Genomic DNA, 23,123 nt, shown 5'->3' with positions numbered 1-23,123 from the left:
CAGACTGCAATCAGTGAGGATAGGCAGCAATACCTCCAGCACGATTATTCTCAACACTGGTGCCCCACAGGGCTGCATCCTCAGCCCTCTACTCTACTCCCTGTACACTCATGACTGTGTGGCCAGATTCTGCTCTAACTCCATCTACAAGTTTGCAAGTGATACCACAGTTGTAGGCCGTATCTCAAACAGCGATGAGTCGAAGCACAGGAAGGAGATAAAGAGCTTAGTGGAATGGTGTCATGACAACAACCTTTCCCTCAATGTCAACAAAACTAAAGAACTGGTCATTGACTTCAGGAAAGTGGGCAGTGTACATGCACCTGTCTACATCAATGGTGCTGAGGTCGAGATGGTTGAGAGCTTCAAGTTTCTAGGAGTGAACATCACCAACAGCCTGTCCTAGTCAAATCACGTAGATGCCACGGCAAAAAGAAATTTGGTTTGTCCCCTTTGACTCTCACCAACTTTTAAAGATGCACCATAGATATCATCCTATCTGAATGTATCATGGCTTGGTACGGCAACTGCTCTGCCCAGGACCACAAGAAACTGCAGAGAGTTGTAGACACAGCCCAGCGCATTACGGACACCAGCCTCCCCTCCTTGGACTCTGTCTTTCCCTCTCATTGTCTTTGTGAAGCAGCCAGCATAATCAAAGACCCCACCCACCTGGGACATTCTCTCTTCTCTCCTCTTCCATCGGGTAGAAGATACAGGAGCCTGAGGGCACGTACCACCAGACTTAAGGACAGCTTCTACCCCACTGTGATAAGACTATTGAACACTTCCCTTATACAATGAGATGGACTCTGACCTCACGATCTACCTTGTTGTGACCTTGCACCTTATTGCACTGCACTTTCTCTGTAGCTGTGACACTTTACTCTGTACTGTTATTGTTTTTACCTGTACTACATCAATGCACTCTGTACTAACTCAATGTAACTGCACTGTGTAATGAATTGACCTGTACTATCAGTTTGAAAGACAAGCTTTTCACTGCACCTCGGTACAAGTGACAATAATAAACCAATACCAATACCAATATTCTATGACTCTTTGAATCTCACCGACACAAACGTCCAACTGGTACAACATACACTCAGGATAGAGAATGCCAATACCTGACTACTAAAGAATACTCAACAAGAAGGGAACCGACATTAAAAAGTGCACAGGGGTATTGGAGTGTTAATTTTACAAAGAGCATGTAACTTTAGGAGTGATCAAGAAAAGCGTATGTGCACAATGGGTCCTGAAAGTACAGAAAGAAAATTATAAGGTCAACTGTCCATTTGTTGCCTGACCCGCTGAGTTTCTCCAGCACCTTTGTGAGTTGCTTTATATCAAGCCTTAATAATTAGAGTGGGAAGAGAAAAGTTAAAGACAGGGTTACCCCTGACATCTCCTCTATACCTACTTCCCAGCACCTTAAACCTATGTCCTCTGTGGCAACCATTTTTTTTTACTCAGAGAGTGGTGAGTGCGTGGAATGGGCTGCCGGCAACGGTGGTGGAGGCGGATACCATAGGGTCTTTTAAGAGACTGTTGTATAGGTACATGGAGCTGAGAAAAATAGAGGGCTATGGGTAAGCCTAGTAATTTCTAAGGTAGGGACATGTTAGAGGCATGGGATCCAAGGAGACATTGCTTTGTGGATCCAGAACTGGCTTGCCCACAGAAGGCAAAGAGTGGTTGTTGATGGGTCGTATTCAGCATGGAGGTCAGTGACCAGTGGTGTACCTCAGGGATCTGTACTGGGTCCCTTACTCTTTGTGATTTTTATGAGCGACCTGGATGAGGAAGTGGAGGGGTGGGTTAGTAAGTTTGCTGATGACACAAAGGTTGGGGGTGTTGTGGATAGTGTGGAGGGCTGTCAGAGGTTACAGAGGGACACAGATAAGATGCAAAGCTGGGCTGAGAAGTGGCAGATGGAGTTCAACCCAGATAAGGGTGAAGTGGTTCATTTTGGTAGGTCAAATATGATGGCAGAGTACAGTATTAATGGTAGGACTCTTGCAGTGTGGAGGATCAGAGGGATCTTGGGGTCAGAGTCCATAGCATGCTCAAACCAGCTGCACAGGTTGACTCTGTGGTTAAGAAAGCATATGGTGTATTGTCCTTCATCAATCGTGGAATTGAATTTAGGAGTCAAGAGGTAATGTTGCAGCTATATAGGACCCTGGTCAGACCCCACTTGGAGCACTGTGCTCAGTTCTGGTTGCCTCACTACAGGAAGGATGTGGAAGCCATAGAAAGGGTGCAGAGGAGATTTACAAGGATGCTGCCTGGGATGCGGAGCATGCCTTATGAAAACAGGTTGAGGGAACTCGGCCTTATCTCCTTGGAGCGACAGAGGATGAGGGGGGACCTGATAGAGGTGCACAAGATGATGAGAGGCATTGATCGTGTGGATAGTCAGAGGCTTTTTCCCAGGGCTGAAATGGTGGCCACAAGAGGACATAGGTTTAAGGTGCTGGGGAGTAGGTACAGAGGAGGTGTCAGGGGTAAGTTTTTTTACTCAGAGAGTGGTGAGTGCGTGGAATGGGCTGCCGGCAACGGTGGTGGAGGCGGATACGATAGGGTCTTTTAAGAGACTGTTGGATAGGTACATGGAGCTGAGAAAAATAGAGGGCTATGGGTAAGCCTAGTAATTTCTAAGGTAGGGACATGTTCAGCACAGCTTTGTGGGCCGAAGGGCCTGAATTGTGCTGTAGGTTTTCTATGTTTCTCTGAATGAAATCAGGGCAGGGACAAGTGTACAGTGAATTTTGTAAAGTGATGAGAATAGGGATTATAAATGTACTTAAATTGCCACAAAATAGGGTTTTAAAAAGCACGAAGGAGAAATAATTCTTGAAACAAAATTAGAACCAGAGAGAAAAATGTGCACTATTCGGACTTCAAAAACAAAGCATGGAAAAATAATGCACAAATGGGACTTGAAAAAAATGTTATACCACGCAGAAATGAAAATGTTTATATTTTCTAAAAAGGGAATAAATCGAAACTCCCAAAAGTCATTAATTTTATTATGTCTCAGAAATGTTATTTTTTGGCCACTTGCATAGAATTGATTTATTCTTCCTGTCACTGCTTAAAGTATGAAGCAAACTGTGCAGCCACCATATGGACTCAAGCTGCAAGAGTTGATTTATCAGTTGATATCCACTGCGCAACAATTAAATTTTCAGCCTATGAGTCATGCACTTTGAGAGACTTATTAAAATATTCATGATATTGACCTCACTGAATTATATTTACAGATTGGGGGACCATGTACCCAGCTCATAAATTAAACCCAAGGGAAGAGATTGATGGGTCAGGAACAAAAAGGAGACACAACAAATTCCGCAGATGCTGGAATCTGGAGCAACACACAAAAAGTGCTGGAGGAACTCAGCAGGTCAGGCAGCTTCCATGGAGGGAAATAAACAGTCGACGTTTTGGGCCAAGACCCTTCATCAGGACTGGAAAGGAAGAGGGCAGAAGCCAGAATAAGAAGGTGGGGGGAGGGGGAGGAGCACACGCAGGCAGGGGACAGGTGAGTCCAGGTGAGAGGGGGAAGGTAGGTGGGTGGGGGAGGGGGGGAAGATGAAATAAGCTGAGAGGTGACGGGTAGAAGAGTCGAAGAGCTGAAGAAGAAGGAATCTGGTAGGACAAGGCAGTGGACCATGGAATAAAGGATGGGGGAGGGGAGGAGAGGAGATGGGCAGGTCATCAAGGTGGGGGAAGGGAGCCACAGGAATAAGGGAAGACAAAGGAGTGGTAGTGGGGGGGGGGAGAGAGAGAAAAAGAAGGGGAGGGGTTACCGGAAGTGAGACAAATCGACGTTGAGGCCGTCAGGTTGGAGACTACCAAGGTGGAATATGAGGTGTTGTTCCTCCAACCTGTGCCTGGCCTCAACCTGGCAGTAGAGGAGGCCGTGGATAGACATGTCAGTGTGGGAGTGGGATGTGGAATTGCAGTGGGTGGCCACCGAGAGGTCCTGGCTGTTGCGGCGGACAGAGCCAAGGAACAAAAAAGATTAGCTTATTTAATTTCCGATCAATGATTATCAAACTTCAGGCTAGCTTCGTGATACTTTCAGCAAGTGCTGTTGTTGAGATCAAGTTGTCTCCGCAAAAGTAAGTCGTAATTGATTCACAAAATCCCAAACCTGGCATGCAAGGATAAGGGGAGTGTTCTCTGAGGAAGCTATCCAGGAGATACACTGGAGAGGACCAACACATCATTTGGAGGGAGAAGGATCTGCTTTATATATTCTTCTGGGAAACATCAGTAGTCAATGCTATAAGTGGAGTATACACGACACATCAGAAAGTGTGTCACTAGAGCCTAATTATTCCTAGTGCAAGTCAATGCTACAACAACAGGACCAGTTTCTGATGAGAACTGACTATTCAGTATTTCAAACATGCCCACACCAGCAATTCTCCAAACATTGAGGGCAGCTGATAAGAGATTTAATCACAGTGTATAAAAATGAGGCACTAGTTAACATAAGTAGGAAGAAGCTATTTACCTTAGCTAAGGAGGAATAGGTTTAAATAGGATTGGAGAGACACTTAATACCGACCCAGTGACCAGCACTCATGCACCAGTAGTGATTTACTTGTAGAAAGACAGTCAATAAAACTACATTTAACTAGCACTAACTCTGCCCCTGCAAGAAAATATGGAGGGAAGATATTTCCTATCTTTTCCACAGCCTGATTTACTTAGGAGACACAAGAGGCTGCAGATGTTGGAATCTGGAACAACAGACCACCTGCTGGACGAACTCAGTGGGTCGAGCAGCATCTGTGGGGGGAGAGGAATGGTCGATGTTTTGGGTTGAAACCCTGCATCAGGACTGATGTACGTACGTTATTGCATCACCCCATTCTAAACTGCACCCAAAAGCATAAAAGGTAACCTGCATTTTAGCTTGCAGGGATCATCCCTGTTCCATATCCCATTGCAGGTGTGGGTGGGGGGGATAGAAACAGAGGCCAAGAGGAGGACCAGGAAGGTGGGTGTGCAGGAGGGAGCGGGAATGTACAAGCATACTCCATATTCAGCCAATGCCCCAAAGTGTCACATAATGGGCACCTCATCAAGATCAAAGGCAACAGAGGAAATAGGCTAGGTAACAGCAGACAAAGAACGTCAGTGAAAGGCTGTTACTTAGACTGGAGGGAAGTGTCTACAGAGCGTAGCGAGGGGGTGGTACCAGAAACACTGCTTCTCTTGAGATAGATTTGTACTACCTCAATGTACTGCATAACGAATTGATCTGAACGAAAGGTATGCAAGACAAGTTTTTCGCTGTATCTCAGTACATGTGATAATAATTAACCGATTTAATTTGGACTTGGCTAAACAGATACGATTTGCAAATGGTACAAAACTTGGGGGTCTGATGAACTGTGAGGACAGTAACAGAATTCAAGGAATTAGGAGACAGTTTGATGGAATCAGCAGGGAGCTGGCAGATGAAACTGAATGCCCAGGAAGAAAAACCGCTGGAAAGAATTAAAAGAGGCAATATATACTACAGACAACAATTCTAAATGGGATACAAGAACGGAGAGGTCTCGGGGTATATATGCACAGTGTGTTGAAAGTGGCAAGGCAGGTTGAGAAAGCAGTTTAAAAAAAAGCATGGACTTCATAGAGACAAAGAGCACAGGAGCCAGGAAGTCATGATGAATCTTTTTAAAACACTGGTTAAGCCACAACAGGAATATCATGTTCAGTTCAGGGTGTCAAACTTTAGGAAAGATCTAATGGCTTTGGAGAGTGTGCAGAAGAGATTTACATGATTCCAAGGATGATGAACTTTAGTTATGTGAATAGAGTGGGAAGCTGCTTTCCTTGGAACAGAAAAGGTTGCAAGAGGATACAGAGGGCTGACAGAGAGAAATCAGCTTTATTATCACTGACATATGTCATAAGATTTGTTCTTTTGTGCCAGCAGAATAGTGCAAGACATAAAAATTACTATAAGTCTTATGAGGATAGGTTGAGCGAGCTCGGGCTTTTCTCTTTGGAGAGAAGGAGGACAAGAGGTGACTTGATAGAGGTGTATAAGATGATAAAAGGCATAGATCGAGTGGACAGTCAGAGACTTTTTCCCAGGGTGACAATGGCTAACACAAGGGGCCATAATTTTAAGGTGATTGGAGGAAGGTATAAGGGGGATATCAGAGGTATGTTTTTTACACAGAGAGTGGTGGGTGCGTGGAACGCACTGCCGGCAGAGGTTGTGGGGGCAGATACATTAGGGACATTTAAGAGACTCTTAGATAGACACATGAATGATAGAGAAATGGAGGGCTATGTGGGAGGGAAGGGTTAGATAGATCTTAGAGCAGGATAAAATGTCGGCACAACATCGTGGGCCGAAGGGCCTGTACTGTGCTGTATTGTTCTATGTTACAAAAATAAATAAATAGTGCAAAAGAGGAATAATGAGGTAGTGTTCATGGACCGTTCAAAAATCTGATGGCGGAGGGGAAGAAGCTGTTCCTGAATCGTTGAGTGTTGAAACTGCTCCCATCAGCAGAGCGTTGAAGAACTAGGCCACATAGAATGAAGAATACACAGATTGTCAAAAGAACTTTTCGGACTGTTTTTCGAACTGGAGGCCCATGAATAGTGTTCCCCTGGGGTCAGTGCTGGGCCCATTGCTAGTTGTCATCTATATCAATGACTTGGATGAGAATGTACAAGGCACAGTTGGTAAGTTTGCAGATGGCACTAAAATAGGTGGTATCGTTGGCAGTGAAGATGGTTATCAGGATTTACAGGGGGATCTTGATCAGCTGGGTAAGTGGGCCAAGGAATGGCAAACGGAGTTTAATTCAGATAAGTGTGAGGTGTTGGATTTTGGGAAGACAAATGAGGGTAGGACTTTCACAGTGAACGGTAGGGCCCTGGGGAGTGTTGTAGAACAGTGGGACCTTGGAGTACAAGTACATGGTTCCCTGAAAGTGTGGTCACAGGTAGACACGGTGGTGAAGAAGGCTTTTGGCATGCTGGCCTTCATTAGTGAGGGCATTGAGTATAGAAGCTGGGATGTTATGTTGCAGTTGGACAAGACATTGGTGAGGCCGCATTTGGAATATTGTGCTCAGTTTTGGTCACCCTGCTATAGGAAAGATGCCATTAAGCTGGAAAGAGTGCAGAGGAGATTTACGAGGATGTTGCCGGGACTGAGTTATGGAGAGAGGTTGAGCAGGTTACAACTTTATTCATTGGAGCATAGGAGAGTGAGGGCTGATCTTATAGAGGTGTATGAAATCATGAGGAACATAGATAAGGTGATTTTGCACAGTCTTTTTCCCAGTGTTAGGGAATCAAGAACTAAAGGGCATAGATTTAAGGTGAGAAGGGAGAGATTTAACAGGAACCTGAGAGGCAACCTTCTCACCCAGAAGGTGGTCAGATACTGAATGAGCTGCCAGAGGAAGTGGTTGAGGCAGGTACATTAACAACATCCAAAAGCTACATGGATAAGCAGGGTTTAGAGGGATATGGGCCAAAAGCGGGCAAATGGGACTAGCTTGGATGGGTATCTTGGTCGAAATGAACCAGTTGGGCTGAAGGGCCTGTTTCCATGCTGTGTGACTATATAACTGATCATGACATGACTTTTTCCTGCAGCAAGAAGTCAGGGTCTGGGATACACTAGTCAGATTCAATTGAAGCCCAAGGAAGAGGGCTGGATGAAGGAAAGAATTTACAAGGCTGTGCGGAAAGAATGGGGAGGCTGAGGGAGGCATGGAACTAACTGTATTGCTCTTGCAATCGAGCCAGCATAGACTTCATGGGCCAAATGGTCTCCTTTTGTGATTCTGTAAGAAAAAAATGCAGATGTGCAATATAGTCCTTGTTCTTCTGCCATTGTACTGATTCAATCTGAAGGATATTTTTCAATAAGGTCACAAACAAAGCTCAGACAGTCAGAAAAGTGGATGTTGGTGCTCATTTCACTGTAAGAGATAAGGCTATTGAAAGGTTCCCTTATACAATGAGATGGACTCTGACCTCACGATCTACCTTGTTGTGACCTTGCACCTTATTGCACTGCACTTTCTCTGTAGCTGCGACACTTTACTCTGTACTGTTATTGTTTTTACCTGTACTACATCAATGGACTCTGTACTAACTCAATGTAACTGCACTGTGTAATGAATTGACCTGTACGATCAGTATGCAAGACAGGTTTTTCACTGTACCTCAGTACAAGTGACAATAATAAAAAATACTAATACCAAGAGGAAATGAAGGACTATGTACATGAACAAATGAAAGGACTATACTCCACACTGGATGTACGCCAGATTTAAATAAGAAACAAATCAATCTTTGGAAAAATTTCTGGAATTGTCATCAACAAGCCCTGTGACCTTCTATCCTTTCCTTATTGGTTACAAGGTTTTAACTTTGGCTGATACAATACCGTGGTTGTTATGTTCAGGAGGCAGCTGAGGAAGCAAAACACACGTCAAAACCTTCTCTCTTGTCCCTGCATCAATCTCGGTCTGGAAAGTTAGCAGCGGCTGGGACTGGTTTTCAGATAACCAAAGGGCCTTCAGTTTCAAAGTGATCAATGACAGCGGCAAGTACGTCAACCTGCAGAGAACAAGAGGGAACGGGAAACTCTTGTTAAAGGCCTTGGCAACACACTTGCTGAAGAGAATCATGTCGGCAACGTAAACATCTTTTAGAGTCATTGAGATGCACAATACAGAAACAGGCCCTTCAGCCCATCGAGTACATGCTGATCATCGATCACCCATTTACACCAATCCTGCACTCACCCTATTTTTCACTCTCCCCACATTCCCATCAACTGCCCCCAGATTCTACCCCTCACCTACACACTTGGGGCAATTTACAGCAGCCAATTAACCCACTGACCTGCACGTCTTCGGGACGTGGGAGGCACGCAATCATAGGGAGAACGTGCCGACTCCACACAGACAGCGCCCGAGGTTGGGATCGAACCCGGGCCTCTGCCGCTGTAAGGAAGCAGCTCTAACCGCTGCGCCACCGCGCCGCCCAAGAATTGCTTCAAGAATTATTTCTCCTTCATACTTTCATTCCCCATGTACAAAATTCATAACGTTAGGAATATTTCAAGGGAATGCAAAAAGTGTAATCTTCCAGTATGAGGTCGGGGAATAAAAGCAGAGATGGCTTGTGACAAAACAAGGTAAAGTTAAAAATTGTGAGCTCAGAATCTCTAAGCCACAGTCGCGTGGTATTACAGAGAATGGCTGCAATGTCACTTTGCCAGTACCTCAGATTTCTATTGCTTTACTGCTGAACAGTACATTGTGGAAAGAAAAGACATTTCAGCGGTCTCCATCACAAGCCAAAACTCAAAATTTACTAGAGAGATTCTTTTCTTTTTGAATTTTAAAGTTTATGCTGAAGCAGTGTAGTAGAAAATAATCAATGGTGTAACACGTGGACCAACAGTGAAAAACCAGTGGCTCTACAAACCCACAACTTCCCCTTCTTTAAATCAACAGTCAGAACTTCATATAAACTAAATCACAATTATAAACACTCAACACCACAGATGAGGCATCAAGAACTATACACAGTACAAAGCCAGTTCCACCAATAAAACCCACCAATTTCTCCCTCATATCCTGAAAGGACTAATTAATTACACAAGTAAAAAGAACCACTTATTGCTTCACTCCCAAAACCATAGACTTACGATGGTGAATGGTAGAAGGCTATTTGACAATAGGAGGCATCACATCTGGAGGGGTGGACAATTATATTGAATATCATCAGTGGCTAAGAATCAAGGCCAATCTGTCTCTTCTCCAAAGCTGTCATAACTGAGATCTGCTCAGACAACACAGACTGCGATAAGAACGTGATTCTGGGAGGAATAGGTTGATCAGGTACCTGCATTCCTAAGCATAATTTTTAAATGCTGCTTGTCGCATTTAAATTACACATTTTAAATCTGTCGCGACCACTCAGAAGTAGTTTTGACTTTGCAATGTTTTTGCAAATGTTGACCTGATAATCACTGATTTCACTTTCCTTTATTTAGAAAAAAAGATATCAAATTCAATGAAGCATGCAAGATATTTTTTAATCGACTGCAGGTAATGAAGTTGTCCTTGAAGTGATTGTATACTCGTAATGAATCAGTCTGCGCTCAGCAAATTGAAAGCAGGGCAGGTAATATTCACACGGAAGTTAGAGAGGGACTGCAGTTACGCCATGCAACTCTGTGATCTGCTTGTCCAGCGAAGGATCAAATATTGAAAAGTGCAGAAACATGTGCAGAATTAAGGACCCATGCCTTAGCATTTCCCTAGTTCAAGGATTGTCCATTGAACACATTGATACAATCACAAAGAAGGGATGCCAGTGACTCTACATCATTAGCAGTTCAAGGAGACTCGGTATGTCACCGAAGGCTCTGACAAATTTCTTCAGATGTATGGTGGAGAGCATTCTGACTGGTTGCATCACCGCCTGGTAAGGAGGCTCCAATGTGCAGGATCGAAAGAGGCTGCAGAGGGTTGTAGACTCAGCCAGCTCCATCACGGGCACAATCCTCCCCACTGTCAAGGACATCTTCAAGAGGTGGTGCCTCAAGAAGGCAGCATCCATCACTACGGACCCTCACCACCCGGGACATGCCCTCTTCTCGTTACTACCATCAGGGAGGAGGTACAGGAGCCTGAAGACCCACACTCAATGATTCAGGAACAGCTTCTTCCCTTCCACCATCAGATTCCTAAACGATCCAGGAACACTATCTCATTATTCCTTTTTTCTTGCACTATTTATTTATTTTTGTAATTTATAGTAATATTACGTCTTTCCACTGTACTGCTGCCGCAAAACATCAAATTTCACGTCATCTAAGTCAGTGATAATAAATCTGATTTGGATTCTTAGCCATGTTAACAGCCAGACCAGCAAAATGTCCCACACTGTCCATACTTATTGGCGGTAGATGTCAAGTTGTAGCACCCTCTTGTTTCTGAACAGTTGTTCCTTTTCTGGTGGGGAGCCAGCTAGATGGGTTCAGAACCTCAATTCAAAGGAACCGAAACTGTTTACAATCTAGATGATCCCTAGGATCTCCCATCAGCTGCGTTGCAAGTGGATACACAACCAGAACACTCGGGGAAATTCCAGCATTTTAAGGAAAGAATTTCTACAAGTTCTTTATAATGCAGATAAAGGATGGAAATGAACTGGTGCTCCAGCTCCCTCTATATAAGGTGAAGTCTGTCTCTGCACTTTGTGTTGTCATTGAAATCTTCACGGAGTAAAGGGAGGTGTGCTGACAGAGGATTTGGTGTAACCTCATGCTAGGTCCTCAGCAATACAGCAATATTCTACAGCTAATGATTGGACCGTAAACAAACAGTAATAAGAGCAGCAAATGCTGGAGATACTCAGCAGGTCAGGCAGCATCTGTGGAGAGAAATAGTTTTTGCTTCAGATCGAAGAGACCATTTGTCAGAACCAACAAATACCTTTCTGATAGTCTTTGACCTGAAACGTTAACTCTTGTTTCACCTTCCACAGATACTGCTTGACATGAGTGTTCCCAACATTTTTTCTTTTTATTTCAGATTTCCAGCATCTGCCACTTTGTGATTTTTGTAAATAACAGTATTTGCTTTGGAAATTATAGCATCACAAAAATGCACTCTGAAACCTCTTCACTAATTTAAATATTACATTTAAAGCAATGTGTTCCCTACTTAGTTGCGTACGGCTTGGTACAGCAACTGCTCTGCCCAGGACCGCAAGAAACTGCAGAGAAACGTGGACACAGCCCAGTGCACCATAGAAACCAGCCTCCCCTCCATGGACTCTGTCTTTACCTCTCGCTGTCTTGGTGAAGCAGCCAGCATAATCAAAGACCCCACCCACCCGTGTCATTCTCTCTTCTCTCCTCTCCCATCGGGTAGAAGATACAGGAGCCTGGGGGCACGTACCACCAGACTTAAGGATAGCTTCTACCCCACTGTGATAAGACTATTGCACGGTTCTCTTATACGATGAGATGGACTCTGACCTCATGATCTAACTTGTGACCTTCCAGTTTATTGTCTACCTGCACTGCACTTTCTCTGTAGCTGTGACACTTTACTCTGCATTCTGTTATTGTTTTTACCTGTACTACATCAATGCAGTCTGTACGGACTCAATGTAACTGCACTGTGTAATGAATGGACCTCTACCATCGGTTTGCAAGACAAGTTTTTCACTGTACCTCGGTACAAGTGACAATAATAAAACAAAACCAATACTTTGCTAAATTAACTAAATTCATGACTAAGTATCTGCAGTTATAATGACAGCAAAGCTGACAGATTTCCTAGATATTACAGTATAAAATGCACAGTAACTACTGCCAAGTGGGAAAGTGTGATTAAACTCAGAAGCACAGAGGTGTTGCCGATGATATTCTCCTTCCAATGTAGCTTTTGCAGACACAATTGGCAGAGAATCAGTAGCTTGACATTGTCTTCAACTCTCCATGCAACTTTTTCACTCGAACATTTATCAAAAATATTTGATTTGTTGACTCATATTTGAGTCATTGAAAATACAACTTGCACTTCATTTAACCATCATGTTAAGACATATTTACTGCTGAACAACATCTCAGACTGAAAATGCTGCTTTCATATGCATGGATTGTCATTCTATCAAAACCTTTGCAATCTTAACATTTTAAAAAAAGTCAAACAAGTAATGGAGCAAGAAACAAACTGCTGAAGGAACTCAGGGAGTCAGGCAGCATCTGTGGAGAGAAATGGACAGTCGACATTTCGATACACGATAAGAGGGAAGAGATTTAGGAGACCCGAGAGGTAACTTCTTTACACAAAGGGTAATAAGTACCTGGAATGAGCTGCCAGAGGAAATGGTTGAGGCGGGTACAAATGCAACATTTAAGATAAGGTATTTATTTATTAGTCACATGTACATCGAAACACGCAGTGAAATGCATCTTTTTGCATTGTTGAGAATGTGCTGGGGGCAGCCCACAAGTGTCGCCACGCTTCCGGCGCCGACATAGCATGCCCACAACTTCCTAACCCGTATGTCTTTGGAATGTGGGAGGAAACCGGAGCACCCGGAGGAAACCCACGCAGACACGAGGTGGAACGTACAAATTCCTTACAGACTGCAGCGGGAATTGAACCTGGGTTGCTGGTGCTGTAATAGCGTTACGCTAACCGCGACACTACCGTGCGAGGTATTTGGATAGGTACATGTTGGGTTATGGGCCAAACGCGGGCAACTGGGATTAGTGGGGAGGATGCTGTGGTCGGCATGGACCAGTCGGGCCGAAGGGTCTGTTTCCTTGCTGTGTTACTCTATGACTCAGGCCAGATCCAAAACTGTCCATTTCCCTCCACAGATGCTCCCTGACCTGCTGAGTTCCTCCAGCAGTCCTTTTATTCTCCTCTTCTGTCTCCAGTCAAAAAAATACTGTTTACACAAACATAGTGATTATACTGGGATAATGTCAAAGCCAAAAGACATACATCCCATTCTTTATTTTGTTTTCTGTAAAATGTTTAAAATTTAAATCAAGTTGGAGCTTTTGCCAAGGGAATTGGTCAATTTGATTGGCTGTTCAGCCTCAAGGATGACTTCACTAAACACCACAGTGGACCCCAAAAACACATCAGAAAAGGGGGATATCACGATCACAATCAAAAACTTTAGGCAGGTTTCTTTAAGATCAGCAATGGCCTTGACCCCTAATCAAAAATCCAGGCCACAAATCCCTTCCATCGAAATGTTTATTTTAATTCTCCACCATCTTAATTAACTCTATTTCAAATATGATACTAAAAAAAACCACATCAAAACCTAGCAATTTCAACCCAAAATATGCTTTACCTGTTTCCAGCTAAGTCCAGCACATGAAGTTCAGTTGCCTGTGAGATTTCTGGTGGGATCCTTGTTAATCTGTTGTCTCGGAGACTGAAGACAGTGAGGTTGCAGCAGCCACCGATCTGCGATTGAAACCAGAGTGGTTAGAAAAGCCTCCACCTCTTTCCCTGCCACAAAGCATGAAAATCTACCTTCTTAACATGATCCTCATTTGGAAATGTTAACTCTCTACTTCTCATGAACAGGGAGAAATTCTTGGACTGCATCAGCAGATATCGTGTTACTGGAGGTTTGTATCCTTACAATACAGACAAAGGAAGCAACACTCAAGTTTTGAGCTATAAAAAACTTGAGCTATACAATGGAGTCATAGTGTGATGCAGCATAAAAACAGGCCCTTTGGTATTGGTTTATTATTGTCACTTGTACTAAGGTACAGTGAAAAACTTGTCTTGCATACCGATCGTACAGGTCAATTCATTACACAGTGCAGTTACATTGAGTTAGTACAGAGTGCATTGAGGTAGTACAGGTAAAAACAATAACAGTACAGAGTAAAGTGTCACAGCTACAGAGGAAGTGCAGTGCAATAAGGTACAAGGTCACAACAAGATAGATCATGAGGTCAGAGTCCATCTCATTGTATAAGGGAGCCATTCAATGGTCTTATCACAGTGGGGTAGAAGCTGTCCTTAAGTCCAGTGGTACGTGCCCTCAGGCTCCTGTATCTTCTGCCTGATGGAAGAGGAGAGAAGAGAGAATGATCCGGGTGGGTGGGGTCTTTGATTATGCTGGCTGCTTCACCTAGGCAGCGAGAGGTATAGACAGAGTTCAAGGAGGGGAGGCTGTTTTCCATGACACGCTGGGCTGTGTCCACAACTCTCTGCAGTTTTTTGTGGTCCTGGGCAGACCAGTTGCCATACCAAGCCATGATGCATCCAGATAGGATGCTTTCTATGGTGCATCGATAAAAGTTGGTGAGTGTCAAAGGGGACATACCGAATTTCTTTAGCCTCCCAAGGAAGTAGAGCCACTGGTGAGCTTTCTTAGCCATAGCATCTACAAGATTTGACCAGGACAGGCTATTGGTGATGTTCACTCCCAGGAACGTGAAGCTCTCAACCCTCTAAGCCCTCTTTGGCCCACTAAGTTGATGCTGACCATCAAGCATTTACTTACACCGATCCCATTTTATTCTCCCCACATTCCCATCAACTCCCCGCAGATTCTCCCCCTCACCCCACACACTAGGTGTAAAATACAGCGGCCAATCAACCTAATGACCTTCAAGTCTTTGACATGTGTGAGGAAACCGGAGCACCCGGAGGAAACCCACGTGATCGCAGGGAGAACGTGCAAACTCCACACACACAGCACCTGAGGTCAGGATCGAACCTGGGTCGCTGGATCAGCCAGCAAGTCCCGGAAATTAAAAGATAACGCAAAGCTCCTGCGTTTACGGGTCAATTTACGTTATTCTGATCTTGGGTAGACACAAACAGGATCTCCAGTATTTTTTAGAACCTAATAGATTTGTAGATAAATTGCCAATGAAAAGCCACAGGAAGTTAGGGTTCGAATTTAATTGTAGATGTAGCTACTTAATGTTGTGATAATTGATGATGCAAAGTCACTCCGTGGCCCAGTTATTAAGCTTTGCTTCATACATCTTGCATGCAATGAATTGCTTAAGTTTAAAAATGTTAGCACTAAAATTTCACTTCCTTTTTCCTATTAACCTTTTCTGTTTGCTTTCAGTCAAGGCTGCACTTGGAGTTCCAGTCAGCACATTATGGGAAGGATGGATTGCACTGGAGAGAGTGCAGATGAGATTCACCAGGATGTTGCCTACACTGGAGGACTTTAGTTATGGGGAGAGATTGGATAGGCTGGGCTGGTTTTCCCTCAAGTGAAGGAGGTTGAGGGCTGACCTGATAGAGGTATAAAAGGCTATGAGAGACATAGATAGGGTAGATAGTCAAAATATTTTTCCTATGGTAGGGGTATCAAAAACAAGAGGACATAGTTTTAAGATGAAAAGTAGGAGATTTAAAGGTGATCTGAGGAGAAAGTTTTTTTTTTACACAATAGGGTAGTGAACTCTGCCCAATACATCACGGGCACATCCCTCCCCACCATCGGGAGTATCTGCAGGAGGCGCTGCCTCAAGAAGGCAACATCCATCATCAAAGACCCCCACCATTCGGGCCATGCCATCTTCTCGCAGCTACCATCAGGCAGGAGGTACAGAAGCCTGAAGTCCCACACCACCAGGTTCAAGAACAGCTACTTCCCTTCAACCATTCGGTTCATGAAGCAACCGGCACAAACCTAATCACTGCCTCAGTGTAGCAACACTATGACCACTTTGATCACTTTGCACTAAAATTGACTTCTTTTTTGTTCTAATTGTGTTCTTTCTTGTAAAAACTATGTATAATTTATGTTTAATTTATTATCTGATGCTATGTGCCTGTGATGCTGCTGCAAGTAAGTTTTTCATTGCACCTGTGCACACATGGACTTGTGCAGATAACAATAAACCCGACCTTGACTTTTGATATCTGGAACGTGTTACCAGAAGAAGTGGCGAAATCAGATACAATTACTACGTTTAAGAGGCATTTAAACATACACATAGCGGCAAGAAACTGTAGAGAGTTGTGGACTCAACCCAGCACATCACGGAAACCAGCCTCCCCTCCATGGACTCTGTCTATACCTCTCGCTGCCTCGGCGAAGCAGCCAGCATAATCAAAGACCCCACCCACCCGAGTCATTCTCTCTTCTCCCCACTCCCATCAGGCAAAAGATACAGGAATCTGAGGGCACATACCACCAGGCTCAAGGACAGCTTCTATCCCACGGTGATAAGACTATTGAACAGTTCCCTTGTACGATGAGATGGACTCTTGACCTCACAATCTACCTTGTTATGACCTTGCGCCTTATTGTCTGCCTGCACTGCACTTCCCTGTAGCTGTGACACTTTACTCTGTACTCTGTTATTGTTTTTAGCCTGTACTACCTCAATGCATCGTGTAATGAATTGATCTGTACGAACGGTATGCGAGACAAGTTTTTCACTGTACCTCGGTACAAGTGATAATAATAAACCAATTCCAATACATAAACAGAAAAGGCATAGAAGGATATGGACCCTAATGCGGGCAAATGGGTTTAATGTAGATGGGTAAAAGGGTCAACATGGATGTGGTGGGCTGACAGGTCTGTTTTTGTGCTGTATGACTCTGTGGCTCTTAATCTATCTTCCTCCTCATCATTTCCCCTCCACTACCGGATCTGATCCCAGCTGGCTTCATTTCCTTCACAGCTCGTTCCCGATCTCCTTTCCTTGAACTTTAAGTCTCAACAGTTAAGGGTGGTCTTGCTTCTCACTGGAGGTCCCAGATGTCATGTTGGCACCATCATAATCTTTCACTTCCAGTGACTCACGATGCACCAAATCTCGTATGCAGAGAGCTGTGGAATAAATTCTAACTGAAGGCCACCAAGATCTGGGTCATTAATTGGAATTGGTTGATAGTTCTGCTGATGCAGTCCAAGTATTTATAACTGATCCAAGAAACCAACTTTAGCCCCCAGGGATCCTGGAGGAATTCGATGTTAAAATGCATACATACTGAACTGTTACTAATATAATATGCAGCAATGTGGTGAGTGAAGTACTGTACCGAAGGCCTCGAGATACTAGTCCTTAAACCATGAAGTCAAGTAGGATAAAATTATCACATGAAACATGACCTATGAAAAGTGCTGTACACTGGAAAATACCCTAATACTTTATCCTCTCCTTCAGGCATTACGGTGAACAAACAGCATGCCAGCATTTATTTTCTAGTTGAGTCTCCAGCCTATCTTATAATCATCTTTTTCTTTTTCCATTTTATGCTGGAGAAACAAAGGACTGCAGAATCTAGATGAAAAACACGATGATGCTGGAGGAACTCAGCAGGCCAGGCAGCGTCTGTGGAGAAAAGCAGGCAGAAAACATTTCGGGTCGGGACCCTTCTTCAGGACTGAAGATAGGAAAAGGGGAAGCCCAATATATAGGAGGGAAAAGCAGAGCAGTGATAGGTGGACAAAAGAGGGGAGACGGGGTGGGCACAGGGTGGTGATAGGTAGATGCAGGTAAGAGATGGTGATGGGCAGGTGCGGGGGAGGAGGGGAGAGCAGATCCACAGGGGGATGGGTCAAAGGTAAGGAGAGAGAGGGAAAAAAGAGATTCACCTGCACCTCCCTTAATATCATCTACTGCGTTCAGCGCTCCAAGTGTGGCCTCCTCTACATTGGTGAGACCAAACGCAGACTGGGTGACCGTTTCGCAGATCTGCATCTCCCCGTTGCCGGTTACTTCAACTCCCCCTCCCACACTATCACTGATATGTCAGTCCTCGGCCTCCTCCACTGCCAGGAAAATTCCAAGTGCAAACTGGAGGAACAGCACCTCATTTTCTATCTTGGAAACTTGCAGCCTAACGGCACGAACATTGATTTCTCCCACTTCAGGTAATCCCCACCTCCCTTCCCCACACCCACCCCCCACCACCCCACACCATGCTTCTTCTCTTCTTCCCTTTCTTAGCCTCTTTTTTGTTTCTCTCTCTCCTTACCTTTGACCCAGCCCTGGTGAATCTGCTCTCCCCTCCTCCCCCGCAACTGCCCATCACTATCTCTTACCTGCATCTACCTATCACCACCCTGTGCCCACCCTGCCTCCCCTCTTTTGTCCACCTATCACTGCTCTGCTTTTCCCTCCTATATATTGGGCTTCCCTTTTCCCTATCTTCAGTCTTAAAGAGGGGTCCTGACCCAAAACGTTGACCGCCTGCTTTTCTCCACGAATGCTGCCTGGCCTGCTGAGTTCCTCCAGCATCATCGTGTTTTTCCCTTTCATGCGGTCTGGCTTTCTCTTAAATGCACCTTCTCAAGATCCCTCAAGTATTCTCCATAGTAAGGAGCTGTATATCCATGCCACACTCAGGGTTAGGGAGTTCATTGCAATTCCTCCACTGTTTTTACAGTCTCATTATCTTAAAATTGATGGTTTCTAAATGTGTTCTTCCCCACAAGAACACCAATCTCGTCTACTCTACCATAACTTTCCTTAACTTTATAGTGTCCAGAACATAGAACAGTACAGCACAGGAACAAATCTGCTCCATCTGCCATTTCTCCGCCCATATCTGCAACTGATCTATATCCCGTTGTATCCTTTGGCAATCTTCTACGCCATCCACAACACCACCAATCTTCATATTGTCTGCAAACTTACTTCGTTTCATGGGGTTTCGTGGGTTTCGCTTCGGCAGACGTCAGGACTTCGGGACAGATAAGTTTTTCTTTTTCTTATTTATAGGGTTTTTATTATAAGGTTTAGTTTTCCAAGGTTCTTTTTTATAAGTTTTTATATAAGTTTTAATGGGGAATAGTGGGGACTGGACTGCACAGGCGCGTGACGTCAGCAGGCAGTTTAAAAAGCAAACCGCCACATCCAGCGGGCAGTGTCGGAGCGGGCAGCGGAGTGAGAGGTAGCAGAGTGTTTGGTGCTTTGGCTCAAGGGGCTCCGGTGTAAAGGGGAGAGGAAAGGTAGATGACTTGAGTTAAGGAAGGCGTATGAGTGCGGTTTCCTGTACTCAGTGTCACATGTGGGAGTTCCCGGAGTCTCCCTGCCTCCGGGAGGGCTACATCTGCCCCCGGTGTGTCGAGCTGCAGCTCCTTCGGGACCGTGTTAGGGAACTGGAGATGCAGCTCGATGACCTTCGTCTGGTCAGGGAGAATGAGGTGATAGAAAGGAGTTATAGGCAGGTGGTCACACCAGGGCCACGGGAGTCAGGCAAGTGGGTCACAGTCAGGAGGGGGAGGGGGAAGGGGAAGAGTCAGGTACTAGAGAGTAACCCTATGGCTGTACCCCTTGACAATAAGTACTCCTGCTTGAGTACTGTTGGGGGAGACAGCTTACCTGGGGGAAGCAACAGTGGCAGTGTCTCTGGCACAGAGCCCGGCCCTGTGGCTCAGAAGGGTAGGGAAGGAGAGAGGAGGGCAGTAGTGATAGGGGACTCTATAGTTAGGTGGGCAGACAGGCGATTCTGTGGACGCAGGAAAGAAACTCAGAAGCTAGTTTGCCTCCCAGGTGACAGGGTCCGGGATGTTTCAGATCATGTCCAAGATATAGAACCATACAGCACAAAACAGGCCCTTTGGCCCACCTGAAGGGGGAGGGAGAACAGCCAGAGGTCGTGGTACATATTGGTACCAACGACATAGGTAGGGAAAGGAATGAAGTCCTGAAAAGAGACGATAGAGAATTAGGAAGGAAGTTGAGAAGCAGGACCTCAAAGGTAGTAATTTCCAGATTACTGCCTGTGCTAAGCGACAGTGGGTATAGGAGCAGAATGTGGAGGAGGTTAAATGCGTGGCTGAGGGATTGGAGTAAGGAGCAGGGATTCAGATTTCTGGATCACTGGTGCCTCTTTTGGGGCAGGTATGACCTGTTCAAAGAGGACGGGTTGCACTTGAATCCCAGGGGGACCAACATACTGGCGGGGAGGTTTGCTAAGGCTACTGGGGAGAGTTTAAACTAGAATTGTTGGGGGGTGTGATCCGAACTGGAGAGACTGGGGAAGAGGTGTTTGGTTCTCAAATAGAGAAAGCTAGCAGTAGGTACGATAGGCAGTTGATAGAGAAGGGATGTGCTCAGACAGGTTTGAGATGTGTCTATTTTAACGCAAGGAGTATTGTGAACAAGGCGGATGAGCTTAGAGCTTGGATCAATATTTCGAGCTATGATGTGGTGGCCATTACGGAGACTTGGATGGCTCAGGGACTGGAATGGTTGATTCAAGTGCTGGGTTTTAGATGTTTCAGAAAGGACAGGGAGGGAGGCAAAAGAGGTGGGGGAGTGGCACTGTTGATCAGAGATAGTGTCACGGCTGCGGAAAAGGTGGACGTCGTGGAGGGACTGTCTACGGAGTCTCTGTGGGTGGAGGTTAGGAACAGGAAGGGGTCAATAACTTTACTGGGTGTTTTTTATAGGCCGCCCAATAGTAACAGGGATATTGAGGAGCAGATAGGGAAGCAAATCCTCGAAAGGAGTGAGAATAACAGAGTTGTCGTGATGGGAGATTTTAATTTCCCAAACATCGATTGGCATCTCCAGACAGTGAGGGGTTTAGATGGGGTGGAGTTTGTTAAGTGTGTTTAGGAAGGATTCTTGACACAATATGTAGATAGACCTACAAGAGGAGAGGCTGTGCTTGATTTGGTATTGGGAAATGAACCTGGTCAGGTGTCAGATCTCTCAGTAGGTGAACATTTTGGTGATAGTGATCATAATTCTATCTCCTTTACGTTAGCACTGGAGAGAGATAGGAACAGACAGACTAGAAAGACTTTTACTTGGAGTAAAGTGAATTATGAGGCTGTTAGGAAATTGGAAGATTAAGTTGGGAACAGATGTTCTCAGGGAAAAGTACGGAAGATATGTGGCAAATATTCAGGGGATATTTGTGTGGAGTTCTGCATAGGCATGTTCCAATGAGACAGGGGAGTCACGAGAGGATACAGGAACCGTGGTGTACAAAGGCTATAATAAATTGAGTCAAAAGGAAAAGAAAAGCTTACAAAAGGTACAGAGAGCTAGGTAATGTTAGAGATCTTCTGCCTGATGGGAGAGGGGAGAAGAGAGAATGTTCGGGGTCAGTGGGATCTTTGATTATGCTGGCTGCTTTACCGAGGTGGCGAGAGTGTAGAGAGAGTCCATGTAGGGGAGGCTGTCTTCTATAATGTGCTGAGCTATGTCCACAACTCTCTGCAGTTTCTTGCAGTCCTGGGCAGAGCAGTTGCCATACCAAGCTGTGATGGGTGCTTTCTATGGTGCATCAATAAAAACTGATGAGGGTCAAAGGGGACATGTCAAATTCCTTTAGCCTCCTGAGGAAGTAGAGGCGCTGGTGAGCTTTCTTGGTCATGGCATCTACATGTTTGGACCAGGACAGGCTATTGGTGATGTTCACTCCAAGGAGCTTGATGCTCTTGACCCTTACGACCTCAGCACCATTGATGTAAACAGGAGCATGTGCGCTGCCCTAATAAAGTAGAAAAACTAGGAGGCAGAGGGTGATAGTGGAGGGTTGATTTCAGATTGGAGACCTGTGATCAGTGGCGTGCCGTAGGGATCGGTGCTGGGTCGTGTGTTGCTGTTCATATATATCATTAATGGTTTGGAAGACAATGTGGGTGGCGTGATTCATAAGTTTGCAGGTGACACTAAAATTGATGGTATCATGGACAGTGAAGAATGTTGTCACAGGTTACATTTTGAAGAAGGTTGTCTTAGAAGGATAGGTTGAGTGAGCTAGGGCTTTTCTCTTTGGAGCAAAGGAGGATGAGAGGTGACTTGATAGAGCTGTACAAGATGATAAGAGGCATAGATTGAGTGGACAGTCAGAGACTTTTTCCCAGCGTGACAATGGCTAACACGAGGGGGCAAAATTTTGGAGGAAGGTATAAGGGGGATGTCAGAGGAAAGCTTTTTACACAGAGAGTGGTGGGTGCGTGGAACGCACTGCCGGCAGAGGTTGTGGGGGCAGATACATTAGAGACATTTAAGAGACTCTTAGATAGACACAAGAATGGCAGAGAAATGGAGGGCTATGTGGGAGGGAAGGGTTAGATGGATCTTAAGCAGGATAAAATGTCAGCACAACATTGTCATGCCACCTTCTGCATTTACTTTCCTGAGTTTTGAGCAATTGTATAGATTTTTTGGCAAGGTATACGAGGCAGGTTGGACTCTGAGGTCCAATTCAACCATTCACTTACACAATAAATACAAGTCTCTCAGCAAACCTTCAATCAGAGCTTAGCTGGAGAGCCACTGATGGGTTATAATGCTCTCACTCTGTAATCAAGGGAAACCAGATTGCTGTGCATGCCTACTCAGACGTGTGTAGACAGTTAACCCGAAAGTCAACCCTAAATCGAAACAATCACACAGCAGGAAGACATGCCATTCAGTTCCTTGTGTCCATGATGGCTTTCAAGCATCTATCTAGAGTCATAGAGTCATACAGCAAGGAAACAGGCCCGACTGGACCATGCCAACCAAGATTCCCACTTAAGTCCCGTTTGCCCACGTTTGGCCCATATCCCTCTACACTTTTCCTATCCATGTCTCATGTATCTCACCAACTTTT

General features: G+C 44.8%; 1 protein-coding gene across 2 annotated transcripts in view; it reads right to left on the bottom strand.

Annotated features, from left to right (window-relative positions):
- Nucleotides 1-23,123, bottom strand: part of lrrc1 (leucine rich repeat containing 1) — a 179,536-nt gene that overhangs the window by 10,764 nt on the left and 145,649 nt on the right. For both annotated transcript variants that reach the window (XM_052024396.1, XM_052024395.1), the window contains exons 12-13: nucleotides 13,912-14,027; nucleotides 8,453-8,625 (exon numbers count right to left, since the gene is read on the bottom strand). In XM_052024396.1, coding sequence (XP_051880356.1) covers nucleotides 8,453-8,625; nucleotides 13,912-14,027 — 289 coding nt within the window. The remainder of the gene's footprint in view (nucleotides 1-8,452; nucleotides 8,626-13,911; nucleotides 14,028-23,123) is intronic.

This window comes from Pristis pectinata, chromosome 10 (assembly GCF_009764475.1).
Source record: "Pristis pectinata isolate sPriPec2 chromosome 10, sPriPec2.1.pri, whole genome shotgun sequence".
Lineage (NCBI taxonomy): Eukaryota > Metazoa > Chordata > Chondrichthyes > Rhinopristiformes > Pristidae > Pristis > Pristis pectinata.
This window is presented reverse-complemented; position numbering and strand designations above follow the sequence as displayed.